The 17,070-nt window shown below is 42.9% G+C and overlaps 2 protein-coding genes across 16 annotated transcripts in view; one reads left to right on the top strand and one right to left on the bottom strand.

Moving 5' to 3' along the window:
• Positions 1-5,550, bottom strand: part of r3hdm1 (R3H domain containing 1) — a 29,489-nt gene extending 23,939 nt beyond the window's left edge. For 4 of the 14 annotated variants that reach the window (XM_028979270.1, XM_028979274.1, XM_028979273.1 and 1 more), the window contains exon 1: positions 1,738-2,082. The gene's annotated coding sequence lies outside the window, so the exon portion shown is untranslated. Of the gene's footprint in view, positions 1-1,737; positions 2,085-5,395 lie in introns of those variants that run through there. The other 10 variants (XM_028979278.1, XM_028979277.1, XM_028979281.1 and 7 more) reach the window with 6 other exon arrangements.
• A 470-nt stretch (positions 5,551-6,020) lies between these two features.
• zranb3 (zinc finger, RAN-binding domain containing 3) overlaps positions 6,021-17,070 on the top strand; it is a 33,487-nt gene continuing 22,437 nt past the window's right edge. The window contains exons 1-5 of one of the 2 annotated variants that reach the window (XM_028981922.1): positions 6,021-6,148; positions 6,226-6,369; positions 11,083-11,101; positions 11,277-11,494; positions 13,651-13,882. In XM_028981922.1, the coding sequence (XP_028837755.1) occupies positions 6,230-6,369; positions 11,083-11,101; positions 11,277-11,494; positions 13,651-13,882 (609 nt within the window). In that variant the 5' untranslated portion in view covers positions 6,021-6,148; positions 6,226-6,229. The remainder of the gene's footprint in view (positions 6,149-6,225; positions 6,370-11,082; positions 11,102-11,276; positions 11,495-13,650; positions 13,883-17,070) is intronic. The other variant, XM_028981923.1, reaches the window with a different exon arrangement.

Consider the following 17,070-nt stretch of genomic DNA (forward strand, 5'->3'; position numbering starts at 1 on the left):
ACACACACACACACACACACACACAATCTTTATTGCCATACTCTCAGGGGGGTGTCCATCAGAGTAAAGCGAGAGAGCATGTGGGATGGTTCCCGCTTCAAAGCAGTTCCACCGCATGGAAATTAATTCAGAAAAATCCACAATGGGGTCAAAGGGGCAGCCGCCGGCGCTAGTGAGCTAATCACTCGCCGGCTCTAAACGGACCACTCAAGGACAATTATGTTTTTAAAATGGAGAAGTGGCGCCGGTAGGACACACAAGAGCCCATTTTCCCCCTCCTGAGAAAAACGAAGCGGACTTTGGAGAGACGGAGGCAGGAGGAAGAGGGACGCCCACGCCTGCCACTCCGCAACCTTCCCCCCCCGGCAGCTCCGGAACAGACGAGACTCTTGTCTCGTGCCTTCATCTCAATTTCACTCCAGGTGCGGGAACAAATTCAGCCGCCCTCCTGATTCAAACATACGACTCGCTTATGCCGCCGCCGCCGCCACGGTAAACAAGCACCCGCGACACACAAACCCTCACTCTACCCCACCCAGGGGATACTTCGTGCCGCAAAACCGACGCCACACAGAGCCGCACCACATCACTCACCTATCTTCAACTCGCACAGCTATCCCCACCAGTCCACGGACACTACAGAACACTCCCTAAAAATGGACGCGTCAAACACACACACACAAAAGAAATTGCCTACCGCTCGTATCGTTGCAATGTGGAACACAAGAGACACAAAGATGGCAATTTACATGTTTCATATTTCAGCTTTCCAAGGAAAAGTTGAGTTAATAAAAAGCTGAATAGATTTTTTTTGAGGTTGTGCTCGCTTATTCTTTTTTCTTAAATTAGTGTTAATCAACAACACAGCCGCCAAATTAAGACTTCAACGCAAAATGTCCTAAAAATTCTACTTCCATAATTACAAATGTTTTAATAAAAAAAAAAATAAAAAAAAAACCTTAAAATCTCTTGTGCAATAGCGACAATGACAATCAGCCCAGTGCGGTCCCATTACTCCCCATGTTTCACCACGCTCATTAAAATGGAAACTGATGGAACAATTTGTCACTGTAGAGTTGAATCTGCGACTGGGAGCGCACTCTCAGAAAGGAATACCAAATCGGGAATGCCATGTATACTACATTCCCGCCCTTCAACATGTTTTACCACCCCAAATCCTTTCTAAATACTTTTTTCAACTACTTTATCCTTTAAGTTTTTATCAGTTGGGTAATAAAGCAAAGCAAAATGTAGCACAAATATATGTGCCGATGGCCCTGCACCATTTAATTTACCATAACCAAAAATGAAAAAAAAAAAAAAAAAAAAACGGCGTAATTTCAAGGAAACTGCAGTTTGTGATCAACGATGCTCTGGTTCATCAAGATCACCCAAACACTTCTGAGACAAAACTACCATTTTATCAAAGGCTGAAAATGGCCGTGTTAATCCATACTTAATAATGAGGATAAGTGTAGTCATAGTCATGGTGAAGAATAAAACATCTTTGCCTTAAACAGTTTTACATTTGTACTGTGCACATTTGTACAAACAACTTACCACGTTGTTGCTTGTTACATTAATAAATCAATGTCAATTAAGAATAAATAAATACTTTAATGGCAGAAAAAAACATTAAATTAGTTTGCGCTGACATGTGCAAAACAAACCAAAAAAAAAAAAAAACTTGACATATATAAATATATATTTCAAAGAAAAGAAATAAACCCCACGCACCTCCGGGAAGCCGGAACCCACCTGACACACGGTGGGCTTCATCGTGTCCATTGGTTAGAGGTTTAGTTTCCATAGTACCGGCAGCAGCATTGGCCGGGAAGGTTTTGGGGGGGGGGGCGAGAGTGGAGCGTAGCCGAGCAGACACAGCCCATGTGTGGCTGGCTCTCGTCTGAGCCTCTACCTGCCCGAGCCCATCGTCAGCGCCACTCGGCCCTGCCTCGGCGACAGCGCCAAATCAACAGCTGGCCCGCGTGATGTCAGCACCCAGGCAGCCACTCACAGAGCAGAGGCGCGCACGCAGCCGCTAAACGGGGTGGGTGGGGGCCATCATTAGCCATTCAGCTGGCCATCCATTCGGCACAGCGCAGGCACATATGAAAGACAGAGCGAGAGAGCGGCGAGAGAGAAAGAGTGAGTGAGAGAGAGAGAGAGCGAGCGAGACTGCTGCGCTGTCCCACTGAGCCTTTGAGGTAGGCAACAGACCGCACAAAGTGCTTTGATATAGCCTCAAGGATTTTATGTACTAAATGATCTTTCAAAAGGCATACTTACAAAAAAAAAAAAAAAAAAAAAGGCAAAATTACAATCAGGTCACCTTTCAGCACTTTCGAGGAGTCATTTAACAAGCCCACATGGACCCACAAAAGCTTACTTACATTTGCAAGAGGGAAAATAAAAAAAACCACACACACACACGGTCCACAAAAGAAAAAAAAATATTACATGAGCCAGCAGGTTAGCCCATCAGCCACTGCTGAAAAACATTTCGCAGTACGCTGCAGCTTTTCCCAAAAATTAAATACAATCATTTACTGCCCAAAGACATGGAATTCTGATACAGGGGGAGGGGGAAATCAAGTTGTGCGTTTCCCAGCACCACACTATAAAAAAAAAAAAGAAAAAGAAAAAGAAAAAGCCAAATGACAAGGCTCCACCAATACATCTGCATAATAAAAGAACTGCAGTGGAGCTGCACTATAATTAAGGCCTACAATGCAATTCGTTTGGCGGGAAGGGGTGACAAAATGTGTTTATTTACACGCTCCCCTGGTGGATGAGCAAGTTCTGTCCAACAAGAAAAACCCACTCCAAAAGAAAATGTGTCTAAGAAAGCAGAAATAACAAGACAATTCCTAATGAGGTCCCTCAGGGTAAATTCTAATGTGCTGTCTGAGGTGAGGCAGGACCGGACGGCAGGGATAAAGCTTCATCCTCATTACAGCAGCAGATAGATCCTGATCCCGCAGGCTGAGGTCACATTATGGCCATGCGTCAGTGAGTCCTGCTTCATCCCCCGCCCCAGTGCCACGCCACTTCTAACACCTACTCTACAACCCTGACGTGTGCATGCATTACTGACCCATCAAATGATCGCGATTATTGATAATATGTAATTAGGGAAGAGATGCACAACACAAATGTGATCATGACGTTTCCTAGCGGTCATTATGCATCAAAGTGCGGCAGAGTTCATGATGGAAGTGTTTGATTGTTTATTTTTCCATCAGATAACACTGTGCAGCCAAATGAACGTGAAAACATTTCCAGTCTGAGCAAAATTGGAATATTCACAGCAAAAGTTATCATTAATTGATTCTCATTATATAAGCAGACTGTGGTGACAGCTATGTAGTCGTTAGCTCCCTCAAGCTGGTCCCATGCTCCCAATTCACTACAGTAAAAGGAAAAATAAGGCAATGGTCATCTCATTCACTTCAGACCAAACTAAAAGGTAGCAACACAAAACACAAACAGCTACAGTGCACCCAGCATTCCATGTGATGAAAAGCTTTAATGCATCAAGAATAACTTATTTTCCCCATCATGATGAAGCGTGCAACGCACATTAACAGAGGGGCAAATCTTGTTCTGCCTAAAACCCATTGTAATGCTACTCAGCATTACCTATAACTGAAATAAGGGTCTGTCTCTTCCCCCAAGGGTCCATATGGAACATGTGTTTCTTAGCAACAGACCGCACAAGAACTGCAGAGGCTCCAGCATGAACAAAACGAACATCTTTACTTCACACAAATGTGATTAACATGACCAAAAGTAGACTTGGGCACACTGCGCACTTATGATTCAAAGTAATTAATTTCATGGATTTGAAATGACAAATAATCATGAGTATATAAGTCTAAGCAACAAGACAGTTACCATATATGGTCCATGGATGACCAAGGCTCTGTTTAAATATGCAATTAATTCCCAACCAAACACATCCTAAGTGCGGCAACCCTGGATGCATTTTCACAAAACGTACATGGCAAAGAGAGCTGTGCCATTGCTCTCATATGAAAACGCAGCCAGACGATGAAGATAAACTTCAACATGTTTATAATCCTCAAGAGCTCACATATCATTTCTTCCAGCACCAGCTTGTGAGCTATTAATATTCCCTTAGACCGGTGCAGGCCAGGGGGAGGAGATGAGAGACAAACAATTGCACCACGATCACAATTCACACAGCAAGGAATGTAGGTACATATCGAAACGTCAGTGGTGAAAAGAGTGGAAAAAACAAAACAAATGAAAGATAAATATTGTATAAGTAACAAGCGATCATAATTTCTTACCACATTAACCACACCAGCTAGGCCTTTGAAACAGTCTAACGTTTACATGCAGAACAACATTAACACGAAATTTACCAAATATCTCGCTGCTGGTTTATCGGTTCGATCAGTCCCTGGTTGATGAATGTTTAAGGCTCAGGTGGACCTGGGTTTGGACAAGCCGGTTATTATTTGCATTAGGGGAGGGAATTCTCATGTGGCGGCAGGACAGCGGATCAAGCGCGGCCAGACGCCTTACTGGTGCGGTCAGAAGACGCGGAGGCCTCCTCGACTGACGATTAACATCGATGAACGAGTATTATTGAGGCTCCGGCTCACAGTACCTCTGTACATCACCTGTCACTGAACGCCATCTGGCACGAACCATAAACTGCGGCTGACGACAAACATTGCAGTCCGGCGACGTGCCAACTTAGCGGGTTTAAATTTCGAAGCGACACTCGGATAATTCGCAACGACTGTGACGAAATGACAGTTAAAACACAGTCCTCGCGCAAACTAGCTGGCCATCGTCGCTAAACAATAATAGCATGCTAGCAAGCTAACGTGTCGCAGCTAACGTTAGTCAGTGCACATGTGAACACGGCAAAGGCCCAAAAACTCCGGATTTGACCCCCACGACCTAACAGGGCCTCCGGTTAGGCAAAAGGCTCACAGGGTCGGAGAGCTAACGCCGGCAACACGTAACCACCAGGCAATTGCTGGGCTTGCGGGCCGCAAATCGAGCTGCAGGTGGGGGGAAAAGTTGAAGGCAGGCGGGCCTAACTGCGCCTCTCTCCGAACTAGCTAGCTGGCTAACCAGTTGTGAAGCCGCTGCTAAGCTAGCAAGTCCTTACACGCACTTGGACGCCTTATTTGCGGACCAAGTGAACCGCAGTTCGAAATATCGTCTTGATCGAGTGCATTTTCATTCACCTGCCTTATCTGTTACAGGAACAATAAAAGGCGGCCCGGTAGGATTGTATTGTTTAACGCGCTAGCTAATGACGCTAGCTAGTCCGGCTAACAATATTGCAGTATAGACAACACCGGTAATCTGTACAATGTCGCGGTGTAGAGAACGACGGCATACGGCTTACCAGTAAGGGCGACAGTACTTTGGTGCTCTTAAAACAACAAATCGTGCCACATAGGAAATTTTGCCTGGTTATCTGTAATCGCTCGGTGGCTATAAGTCGGCAACACCGCACTTCGCCAGGCAGCGGCGGGGATATGGGACAGAGGGAGAGCGGAGAGCCGGGGGCGGAGGGGGGCGCCGCGAGTGGCAGGTCCGGCGGCGAATCACGAGGCAAACAGGTACCACGATCCACGCCTCCGTGTGCTTTTTAAGACAACCTACAGTACTCGCTCGCGCTTTTAAAACATTTGAAGAATATTTACAACATTTATTTTGTAGAACTAATGTGTATCTATATTGACCACAAATACATGTACGAATTCGTTTTGATCTCAGACCCACGGCCAACGTTTTATAATGTCCTGGATCTGTGATTGAATTTAGCAACTATGACCTTTAATGGTAGTAGGTAACCTCATGGTGGTTAATGTCACGCCAAGTATTAAACCAGGAGAACTGTGTGTTTACTTAGCTTGTCTTGAGGGCACGCGTTTGACGTTTTACGGTCCCAATTATGTTGCGTGTCGTCGCAGCGTAATGACGTCAGCAACACGCAATCCTCGTTCTGAGATTTGCCGCGAAATGTCAAAAAAATGAACGCATGTGCGCAAACTATTTTGTTTAAAATATTGTTTTTATGTTAGCCACTGGCGTACCAAAACAGTTGCTGCTTTTTACAAGAAGTCGGCGAATTTCACGATCAAGTGACTGGTTGGTATGTTTTCTTTTTTCTTGGTCGAAGCGTCGCTAAGTTTGCTCTCTCTTTACTTATCTGACCATTTTGTGCTCTAGGGGAATGAATGAGGAAATGCAAGTGAGCCGTCCGGCGCCCGACACCGCGGGCGAGGAGCTCCTGGTTTTACCGGAGAAGCTGCAGAAAAGGCTGATGCCTTTTCAGAGGGAAGGGATAGAGTTTGCTCTGTCCCAAAACGGCAGGTACGCGAAACTGTCCCAGGCCGCGACGTATTTCCGTGACAGATGTGACATTTTTATCTGTTCAGAGGTGCACGGTTGCGTCTTCTCTATTATCAATGCGAGCATAACCGAGAGTTTCTGGCTCGCTCGTTTAGCCGGTGCCTACAGGGAGAGCGGGTCGCAGGAGTCGGCTGGAAGATGCTGTGATGAAGGAGGCGATCAATACGGGGACATTAGAAGTCCTGTTTACGGCGGACTGGGTCAGTAAGTCAGTCAATTAAGCGGAGACGTCAGTGCGACAGCGGGCAGCGTGTCTGGGCTCCCGCCGGAGCTTCCTCAGGTGACCTGCGATCCAGGCTATTAGCAATGATCTGAAATACACAGACGCTGCCGCAGGTATCGATTGTGAAAGTCTTCTCACCGCTCAAGCAAAGTTCTGATCTACCTGCGGAGATTAAACCTAACCGGCCCCACAAACCTTAAAGGTGCAATGTGTAAGAGAAAGGGGGCAGTATTTCAACTTTCCTAGCCACTGTAAGAACTAAGGAAAGGCCTTTTAAAGGTCCCCTGGCATGAACATTACACTTTCACTTTGTTAGCCTGTCTATGGTCCTGCAGTGGATAGGTGGTAAGTGTAAAAAGTGCTTTGGCCATTTTGCTTCACTTTCTGTGGAGGTGCACGGCGACACAACGAAATGTGTCCTTAGCTTTTAACCATCACCCTTTGTGAGCAGTGGGCAGCCATGAAAGGCCCACAACCTTCCAATTATTGGTCCACTTTCTTACCCGCTAGGCCACCACTGCCCCGTGGAGAGCAGCAGGTCAAACGGTCAGATCTAGAATTTGCCCCCTTTTGTCGTATTTCCCACCCCTCCCCTAAACATTGTGGTTGCTGAATGGTGTTGGTGATGACATTTCTGTGAATGTCCCCTCAATGTCAATAGGCCACTCCTCTTCCTTGTCCCGCCTCTCTCCTCCTGATTAACATTTAAAGATACAGAAACAGAGCATCCTGGGTAAATCTCACTGTGGGAGTGGCTCAGAGTGGTTGTAATTCTGCACCACGACTGAATTTTTTAAAAGAGTTCAGAAACAGTATTAGGGGACCATAAAGACGATATAAAAGCGAAAAAAAAATGTTTCATGTCATTGGACATTTAAAGCCAACGTGTACAGCCCTCTGCTTGCTGGTGAGTATGCTAATGCTGACTTGAGTAAACTCTGCAGCAGCACATTAATGTCTATTATACGGTCAGTCAAAACTTTAATAATCTTTAATCATTTTATATTGTTATTTTTTAAACCCACAGTCCCCAGGCACCAGGGCTGAGGAACATTTGGTATCGCTCCATGTTATTTCCAATTATTGGCGTCCCCATCAAAATTAACATTCTGACAAGCATCGGGGAAGCAAAAACTAATCTGGAGAGCTTGCAGGTCTCATTGATGCAATTGTCATGGATGAAGTTTGCGCCTTTTCTGTTCTGTCCTCACTTAAGACACACATATTTGCATGACTTTTGATGACTTTGCTAATGAACTGATCCAGACTCATTATTGGTTCCCTGGAGTAACACAGGGTTAAGTCTGTTTCTCAGAGGCACAAAGGTAACTGCTGGATCAGTAAAGGTTTCACTCTCATGACCTGATGTGTTAACTGGTCATTGTCTTCTTTGACCACCAGTCTACTACCACTGTAAGACCCAATTTTTGTTTTTCATATTTTTCCTAATTCCACTCTGCAAGCTTTTGTCGGCATTTGCTCTGGAAATCTGCAGATGGCAATAAATGCTGTCAGTCAGAGTGCCTGGGTCACAATAACTCTTGGTCTCATGCTCAGCTCTCACATATGGATTTTGTAATGCTTTGAAAAATTTAGTAAAATGATTTGCATTGATTTGTATTCTGTTGGGGGGGCTAAAGCAATCAGGCTTGATTTGCTTTTCAGGTTATAAATGAACACAGCCTGTATGGTTTGGACAATTAAACTGTGTAAATATAATAAAACAATTGCATGAATGAATTAGTGGGACATGCATTGCCATGTGTATCATTCTAAATCGACATAGTGAATTTTTGATTGCGAATATGTACTCCGGTCCTGAGCCTAACGTCGTAAACTTGATGTGCACAAATGATGAAGCCGTTTAAAATGCAATGCCATCAACATCCAATTACTCCTGCTGGCTGGCGCAGACTCGCACTTCATACTTTAAATTTAGCGCCGTCACAGTGAAATGAGTGCTCAGGGCTCCATAATGACTCACATTCTTGACATAATGTGAAAAGTAATGGCTGAGAACACTGGCAATTCTGTTGTCTTCCTTCCTAATCTGGTGGGTGGCGTTGATGTCCCAGTGCATACAGGTGGTCAAAGCCCACGTCTTCCCTTCATATCAATGTCTATGTGATGGGCTGCGAGGTAAGCCTGTGGGATGTAGGCTGTATTAGATTTGCCATCATGCCACTTGTGCAATATAATATGGGCGCCCTCACTCTGTCTTTTTGGATATTGATTCACCTCCCCCAAACACTCATTCAATCTCTCCCTCCATGCATTTCTGTAATTTTCCAGAGGTAGAAGTGTTATATTTATTTGTGCAGGAATAAAGTTGACTTTTTATCTGCTCCTAAGGCAGACACGCACATCATTGATCTGATGCTCCAGAAAACAGGAATGATTCCTCCCTTCCCTAATTAAATTGTATAAACCATGTGAATAAAATGTTGCACAGGCTGTTAAATTTGCACTGTAAACTCAGTGAGGCATCTCTGGTAGACCAAGCAGAAACAACTAAACATCAATTGTGGAGACGCACAGATGCTAATTCATCATACAGCATGGAAATGATGAAATGCTGTAAGAATGTGAATTAGCATGCGGCATGCTGACACAATTACCTTGCTTAATGATCCTGGCACAATCACTATGTGATAGAAATGCTAAGGCTGCACTTATACCCGGGGACAGTGGCAATAATAATAGTAAATATATAAATAAATAACCCTGTGTGCCAGAATCGAGGCAGTTGGGGTGCAGTGATCGATGCTCATGGATCTTTATTAGATGCACGCATGTGTGTGTGTCCCCGTGTGTTACCTTTTTCATCCGTGAAAGCCAGTCCGTACGGAGATTGCGTGTTTGCTTTGTTTTCTATGAGAGGTGATGATCATTTTAAATAACAACCCCGGACCCACTGCCTTGTGTTAACCCAAGCAGATTGCTGTAACCAGCGTTCATACAGAACTATGGGAAATGTAGGCTGTTGGTGGAGGAGGAGGGGGGCGGTGGAGACTCCTTTTAAATGCTGCAGCATTATCAAGCCAAACACAAAGCTATCAGTTTCCTCCCAGGCGACACAGTGCATCAGTTGACACTTGAACCATTTGGCTTGGGAGATAACATTTAAAAAAAAAAAAAGGGGAAAAAGTTTGCCATGCTGTTGTCAGGCGACCACAGCCGAGCATCCTCCAGGAAGCCAGCCGTCTGACGTGAGTCAGGTTATTTAAAGAAGAATGATTAATGTGTGGAGAAATGGCAAGCACCTGACTGAGCCTCCCATTGTGCGTGTGCATTACGGCAGGAGAGCGAGCGCACGAGCAATTAGAAAAAAACACCGGCGGCGAGCGGCACATTAATCACGCGCTTCAACTGAAGGGGACAAATGTAAATGAAGGAAGAATTAGGGCTGCTTCCTGCATCTTTGGAAGTGCGCTGTTCATTATTCTGAGATTCTGGAGCAGTTCTGCCTTATTACAAATAACTTAAGTAACCTGCTTCCACGAGGGAAACATGCAAATTTAAATAATAAAAAAAAAAAATGTTTGACCTATTTGTGCTTGCTTGTCATATTAACAATAATATTATACAAGTTGAGAACACTGAAGGAATTTAGTTTCACCATGTACCTGGGTTCAGCATCAGGAGGCATTTTTTTTAAAATCATGTCAGTACAAATAAAAGAAAAGCATCATTTTCCGTGGACACATTCATTTAATTTTGCGCAATCTCTGCTCCTCGCACAGTGTGGCTATTAGCTATGTGCACCTCCACTGCTGATGTTTTGTCTGTTTTTGACACCGCCTGTCAGAACTTTCCCTGTAGCTCAGAAAATTAAAGCCATTCTCTTCCCCTCGCTTCTCACTTTATAAAATTTAACACAACGTGAAGCTCGCACAAGTGTGAAACTCAATAACGGACTAATTTATTTTGATGAGGGGCTTGTGTGGCGCCCATGTTGAGGCTAATGTTCCTTGATTTATTGAAGACTGCCTTAATTGTCATCATGGGTCACTGGAGGCTGGGCGAGCTGCCGTCTTTAAAGAGTGAGCAGCAGAAGTATTTGGCTGCGCCGCTGCAAATTACAGACCCGGGGCTAAGATTGAACCTGTGTGTGGGTTCCGCACCCTCCCCCGCTCTGTGAGCTTTTCTCAAATTGGCAGCTAGTGAGTTCAGGTGTCTGTGAAATTATATTGAGCAATGTGCAACAGACAGGAAGTCCAGGTACCTCAATAACGCTGGGATCAATATAAGCCAACCTCAGCCGGCTTCACGTACCATTGATTTAGGAGCCCGAAGGGGGGGGGTTTAAGGTTTTTAAGTTAATTATTTGAGCTCATACCAATGTTTCCAGGATGTCTGGTATGTTCAAAAGATTCATTGTACAGTGCCGTGCCATGCTTTCCTCAGTAAAAAGTTTTGACTTTCCTTTTTTCTTTTTTTTTTGTTAACAGATGCATGATTGCTGATGAGGTAAGGATGAAAAAACATTTTTGCTCAATATTGATTAGTCTGTGAAACAATCTTTTCTCCCTCGAATGCAATTAGACGTGACTAATTAGATACAAAAAAATAAGTTTCACAGCCTTTTGTAAGAAATTCTGGCTTTCTGTTAATTGTTCCTAATGCTTGCTGGTCTGGCTTGCAGATGGGTCTCGGGAAGACAATCCAGGCCATTTCAGTGGCTTACATATACAGGCAGGAATGGCCTCTCCTCATTGTCGTCCCTTCTTCACTCAAGTACCCCTGGATTGAGGAGCTGGAGCGATGGGTCCCTGACCTGAAACCGGGGGACATTAACCTGGTGGAGAACAAGAGTGACACTGCGTATGTAGCCGTGTACCAGAAAAACAATCCACCTTTTCTGTTGAGTAACTTACTAAGCGGTTAACTATGGCTGAGGTCAGTGTCAGGTTTTCTGATGTACAATAATGTTGTTCTGTCGTTTTTTTTCTAGCTCATGACATATATCTGTCACTGCTAGGTAGCTGCTCTGTAAAATAAAATAAGATAAGATAAGAAGAGCTTTATTTATCTTGAGAGAAATTCTTTTGTCGTGAACATGCTCAGTGCAGCAAGAGGAATTTAAGAAAATAAAAAATGTAATTTCTCCCAATGGAATAACATAATAAGTAAAATATAAAAAACAATAACTAATAATTTATATTATGAATAACAGATTATAGTACAGGTGGTTATGAAAAGTAACTTAGTTTTATGCCATGAACACATGAGTTGGGAACTGATCACTGCTGAAAATTTGGCAGGCAGGCAGGATGGTCATGGCACATGGCACAAAAATGCAATGTTGACTCATGGTTATTAAAATGTAAATAGGGTTCTGTTCAGGCAACCTAAATAGCTGGAAGTATAGATATACAGGGATGTTGCACATTGTTGAAATACAGTGACATGTTTAAAAATGCTTAAAGTCCTGAAATCAGCAGCAGTGGCTATTTGTGTACCTTAATATTTGCATGGTGTTCCTTTCCTATTTTTCACTTTACAGTTGACAAAAATGCTGAAAAGAAATGCCCCTTGGTTTTCACTTCTGCATGCAATGTGTCAAAAGTATATCCACACATAGAGCTATAACCCTGACCAATGTACAAGTAGTATTGGATGCTGATCATAGACTTTATATGGCTAAGCTGACTAAGCCTGGTCTTTAGTCTTAATTCTTACACATTTAATATAATTAATTGTTGAGCATAATCATCTCATTAGTAGCTGTCTGTATCCAGCATGAGGTTAGTCACCCTGATTGGTAAAAGATTCTCCCAATTCATTGTCAGTATTCATGGGTTAATATGATTTGGAATAAAGAACTTTCCTTAAACTCCTTCTCTGTAACTGGGGGTCAGTGCTGACAATTTACAGCTTCCATTCGTGTGAAATTATGAAGTGGAGCTGAAGACTGTTGGCAGATTCAAGTGTTTGACGGCTGCGTTTACGCTTTCGGTTTCCTGAAGACATTCTGTTGTGAGACCTTCTGGGCAAACATGTCCATAAGACAAATGTGCAGGGCGGCAGAAGGTCTGGGATGCCACGTCTGGCAGGTCGTATTTGTAACCCAGCGTAAAAGTCGCCACATTGGCATTTTGTAAAGGAAGAGGTGTTTCTGTAGAGCAGCGCTGTTATGAAGCGTTCGAATTTTTTTCCCCTTATCGATGTGTCTAAAAAGAGACTCACTCAAATTGATTTGTTCATTCTCAGACTTTCAGCGTGGGGTGAAGTTGACCTGCATGTCGCTGCCATGGTAACATTTACTGCAAAGCTCATGATCTAGGCTTTGTTGCTCTCTGCATGATGTATAAGTCTTTAACCCATTCAGCGCAGGACATTTTTAAGACGTTTCTTTTATGCAGATCTGTCATTAAAGAGTACTGGGCAATGCTTCACAAGTAAATTAGATATTTCAATAGACTTAGTACTTGCTCTGAAAAATTACTGATGGAAAAAAGATGCTGATATAGACTGGTTTATAGAGATTTTCATAAGAACTGCAGTGAAAAATACAAATTAGGCAAATCTGTGTGGAGTAGTGTGTCTGCAAAATATTCATGAGTACATTTTTATTAATGTATTTAGTCTATTGTGGTTTCTGCACTACCATTGTTCACTACACCATCCAAAATGCCAGACTGTCATATTCTGTTACTGAAAAGTTTTTACCAGTTACCATGACCGTTTTCTTTGGGGGAGTGAATTTTCCTAGAATTCTTTTTTAGTCTTCTTTGGCACTTTTCAGTTTGTCATGCATAGAAAACATGTTTTTACAGTTCTGTGGTGAGGATATTTTAGGAACGGCTTGGCAAATTCCTCTCGAAACTAAATGTGTTGCGTGTCTTTGATTATTAGGATTGAAGGTGTTGACTGTTTTTGAGATTTGAATATACTGTACAAATTCACAAGATCATTTTTTTGGGAGAAAACAACAGTTTTAAGATTTTAGGACCACATCACCAACACTAATCATGAAGGATTTCCTCCAATTTAGTGTCCTCTCTGTGACCCTTCAGGGGTATTGCCAGCAGCAAGGTGACCATACTGGGGTATGGCCTCCTGACCACAGACGCACGCCACCTTGTGGACGCCTTGACCCGACAGAAGTTTCAGGTGGTGGTTGTGGATGAGTCTCACTATTTGAAAACCCGCAACGCTGCACGGACCAAGCTCCTTGTGCCTGTCATTCAGAGCGCCAGACGTGCCATCCTCCTGACGGGCACGCCTGCTCTTGGCCGTCCAGAAGAGGTATTCAATATCATTCTTTATCCTGGCCACATTTACATCTACAGAATTTATCAGGTGCCCTTATTCAGTTGCAGGGACTGTCCCCTACAGACATTCAGCGTTAAGTGTCCTGCTCAGGGACACAATGGTAGTAAGTGGATTTTGAACCTGTGTGGTTTGTTTTGATTTTTTTCCGGGTTCATAGGCAACTACCACAACCACATGCATCCTTAAACTCAGAACATACAGTAATGTACATTGCAGGTCTTTCTTCACATTTATTTTTGTCTTCGTATTGTCATCGTGGTTCACAATATATGTTCACAAAAAAGCATATATGTTTCCATAGTCTCAAACAGCAAAATGAAAATATGACATACAAAATCATTATTTTCATTAAATAAAATTGATGATTAATATCTGTACAAATAAATAGGCAGTAAGGCTGTTTGAAATTGTTTGCGCTACAACGATCTATTACTGTTATAGTTGTAATTGTATATTCCTATATGGTTTCCCCCTTTCATGGGGCACCACACACACTATTGTGTACACTGTGCTGTGACCTCCTTTATACTTTATACAGTACTAGCTTCCAGGAAGAGTTAGGACAAAGGCCCTGATAAACAATTATGTTTTCATAGATTTTCACAATAAAGAAATTCATCAGGATCTCCGGTTTATTTTGGAATTAATCGCCAGACACAATAAAACTCAACAAAGAAATAGCTGTTACATAAGCAATTATTTAGACAGCGTCTTAGTATAAATAAAAATCGATTCATTGGCATTAATATTGTGCTAATGGGTAAGTCCTACTCCAATGCAACTTTTGTTCTTTTTAACTTTAATTGATTTATTTTTACGTATTAGTTTTGCCACCCTGCCACAGTCCCTTTCTCTCAACAAGCTTTAACGCACTGTGTTATTTTATTCCCTGTCATTGTTCATTCCATGCGTTGTGATGCTTATTTATAGCCATTTTAATCAAACTGTCAGGTCTTAATTAAATATCTCATTGGTAACAGATCCTGCCACGCAGCATCTCGCTCAGCTTCATGATAAGGCGGTGGCGGCAGCGAACAGACGCCTCATTCCGTTTTCTGCTTGTTGCGTTCACCCTGTGCTCTTTCCCTAAATATTTCAGAGGCACAGATATTTACTTAACCTCTCATCACCCTACAGGATGGCTGCTTGAATGCGGATGCTCGGTCTGCTCCGTGGTTTGAAAGGAGATGATTCCCCCCACCCCCATCCCCTCTCTCTCTCTCTCTCTCTCTCTCTCTCTCGCTCTTGCTCTTCAGTAAGCCCTAGCATTTGAGGGCATTAACGATGTCTGCCTGGGTCTCGGCAGTCTCAAAGCGCCCCGCTTCCTTCTGTCTGCACTTTTATTACTATCTGTAAGAGCCACACATTACCAACTGTGTGTCTGCCTTTCTTTCTCTCTTATCCACCGGTGCTACAGCTCTGTCTGAGCATTACTGTTTTATCCTGGCCCTCAGCACGGCTGGAGGAACTGTTTGCGGGACGTCGGGGTGGGAGATGGTTCTCCTTGAGAACATTTTGTTTTCTTACTGTGTCAAAATGGAATATGCAAATAATTATTTCAAACTCATCAATATGAGTCTGCCTGTTACGCTCCATGCAAGTGATATCACACACGCTGTCTTGGGAAGTCAGCATTGAGCATTCAAATGACTGAAGTCCTGAACACAAAAATAACTGCACCTTCTCTTGCTGTTTCTTTTTTGCTTTTCTGCTCTTCTTGTAAACAGATATTTCTGCATCCTTGAGTTGCTACGTTTCATTCCGAAGGCGGTTCTCTACGTAAGCAGGTTTTTTTCAACAGCATTTGCTCTCGAGAAAAGTGCTGCTCCGATAAAAAGGCAGCGCTAGATAAACTTTCATGTTTAAATTCGGTTATTTCCCACACTTCTTTCAGCAGGAATCCCAAAATATTTCTTTGTCATGTCATGTGCCAAGTTGCTGCTCTGTTTTTGTAATTGGAATCAGATTTGCCAAATATTGCAAAACCTTCTCAACACTTAAAACATGCAGTTAGTAATTTAAACTGAATAATCTAACATTTATACAATGTGTATTTGTTATTTGTAAATGAATTATGAAATTGTGTGAACCACATGTTTGCCTAGAATTTTGCGTAATTTCCATTATCAAAATCCAAGATAATACTGAGAATCTTCTTATTCAGATATCCTACACCTAGGGCAGTCATACGACGCTGTTGATAAGACAAGTGTGCCTGGAATATGCAAAGATGTGTTTAAATAATTACCTGTTATTATCCACCCCCCAAAAAGTCCTAATTGAGTATTCAAGTGTAATCACTGTCATTGATAGGCTTTTATCAGGGATGGCGGTCGGGAGACAAAATGAAGACAATTATCAGGTGGGAGTGAAGAACGGATCAGACAGAATGTAGAGCACAGTTTGTCTTTTCTAGGGGAATGCGGTGTGATTGCTCCAGCTGTCATTTCTTTCTGGGCTGGACTTGTTCCCAGGGATAGAGAGGAAGGTGCCTCTGTGACATGAAAAGCCCTGAGACCAATTCATCCTCTCGCCACTCTCAGACTCTGGGCTCGCTTCCCTGTGATCAGATGGCTTCATCACCCTTTTACTTTTTATTGCTCCTGCTGGTTTTGCATTAGTGCATCATAATAAAGAACACCATACCTTGTCTGTACATATCACGAGTGTACAGTTTGAGAAACTGACCCAGTTTTTTGTTCAACATCTCCTAATCCTTGACCAGTGCTACTGGTTTGCCACAGTAAAAAATGTAATATTAATTTATGCTGGTTTTCTGTACGCTTATAACTGTACATAGCTGATGTATTGCTATAAGTAGGTTAAAAAGAGGACTAATTAAATAACCACCAGAACACTTGTCCATCTTTGCTTCTCCTTGTCTCAGATCCTCCAGTTTGTGAAGTTCTGCCACAGTGACTGATGCCAAACGTCCATAAGACATCAATCAAAATTCACCCTTCGGTGCTCAATGGGTGACTAAAGGTCACAGCATACGATTTGCATAATTTTCATGCCCATCCATTTAGTAATGTTCTTGACCTGTGGATAGGGACCTCATCATTTCTGGAAGGAAATAGAAAGGGGATCACTTAGTGTTCATTTGTGATCCTGGATCTACCATCCTTTTGGGTAGATGTTTGGGTGCCGCCATCATATAA

Source organism: Denticeps clupeoides, chromosome 5 (genome assembly GCF_900700375.1).
Source record: "Denticeps clupeoides chromosome 5, fDenClu1.1, whole genome shotgun sequence".
NCBI lineage: Eukaryota > Metazoa > Chordata > Actinopteri > Clupeiformes > Denticipitidae > Denticeps > Denticeps clupeoides.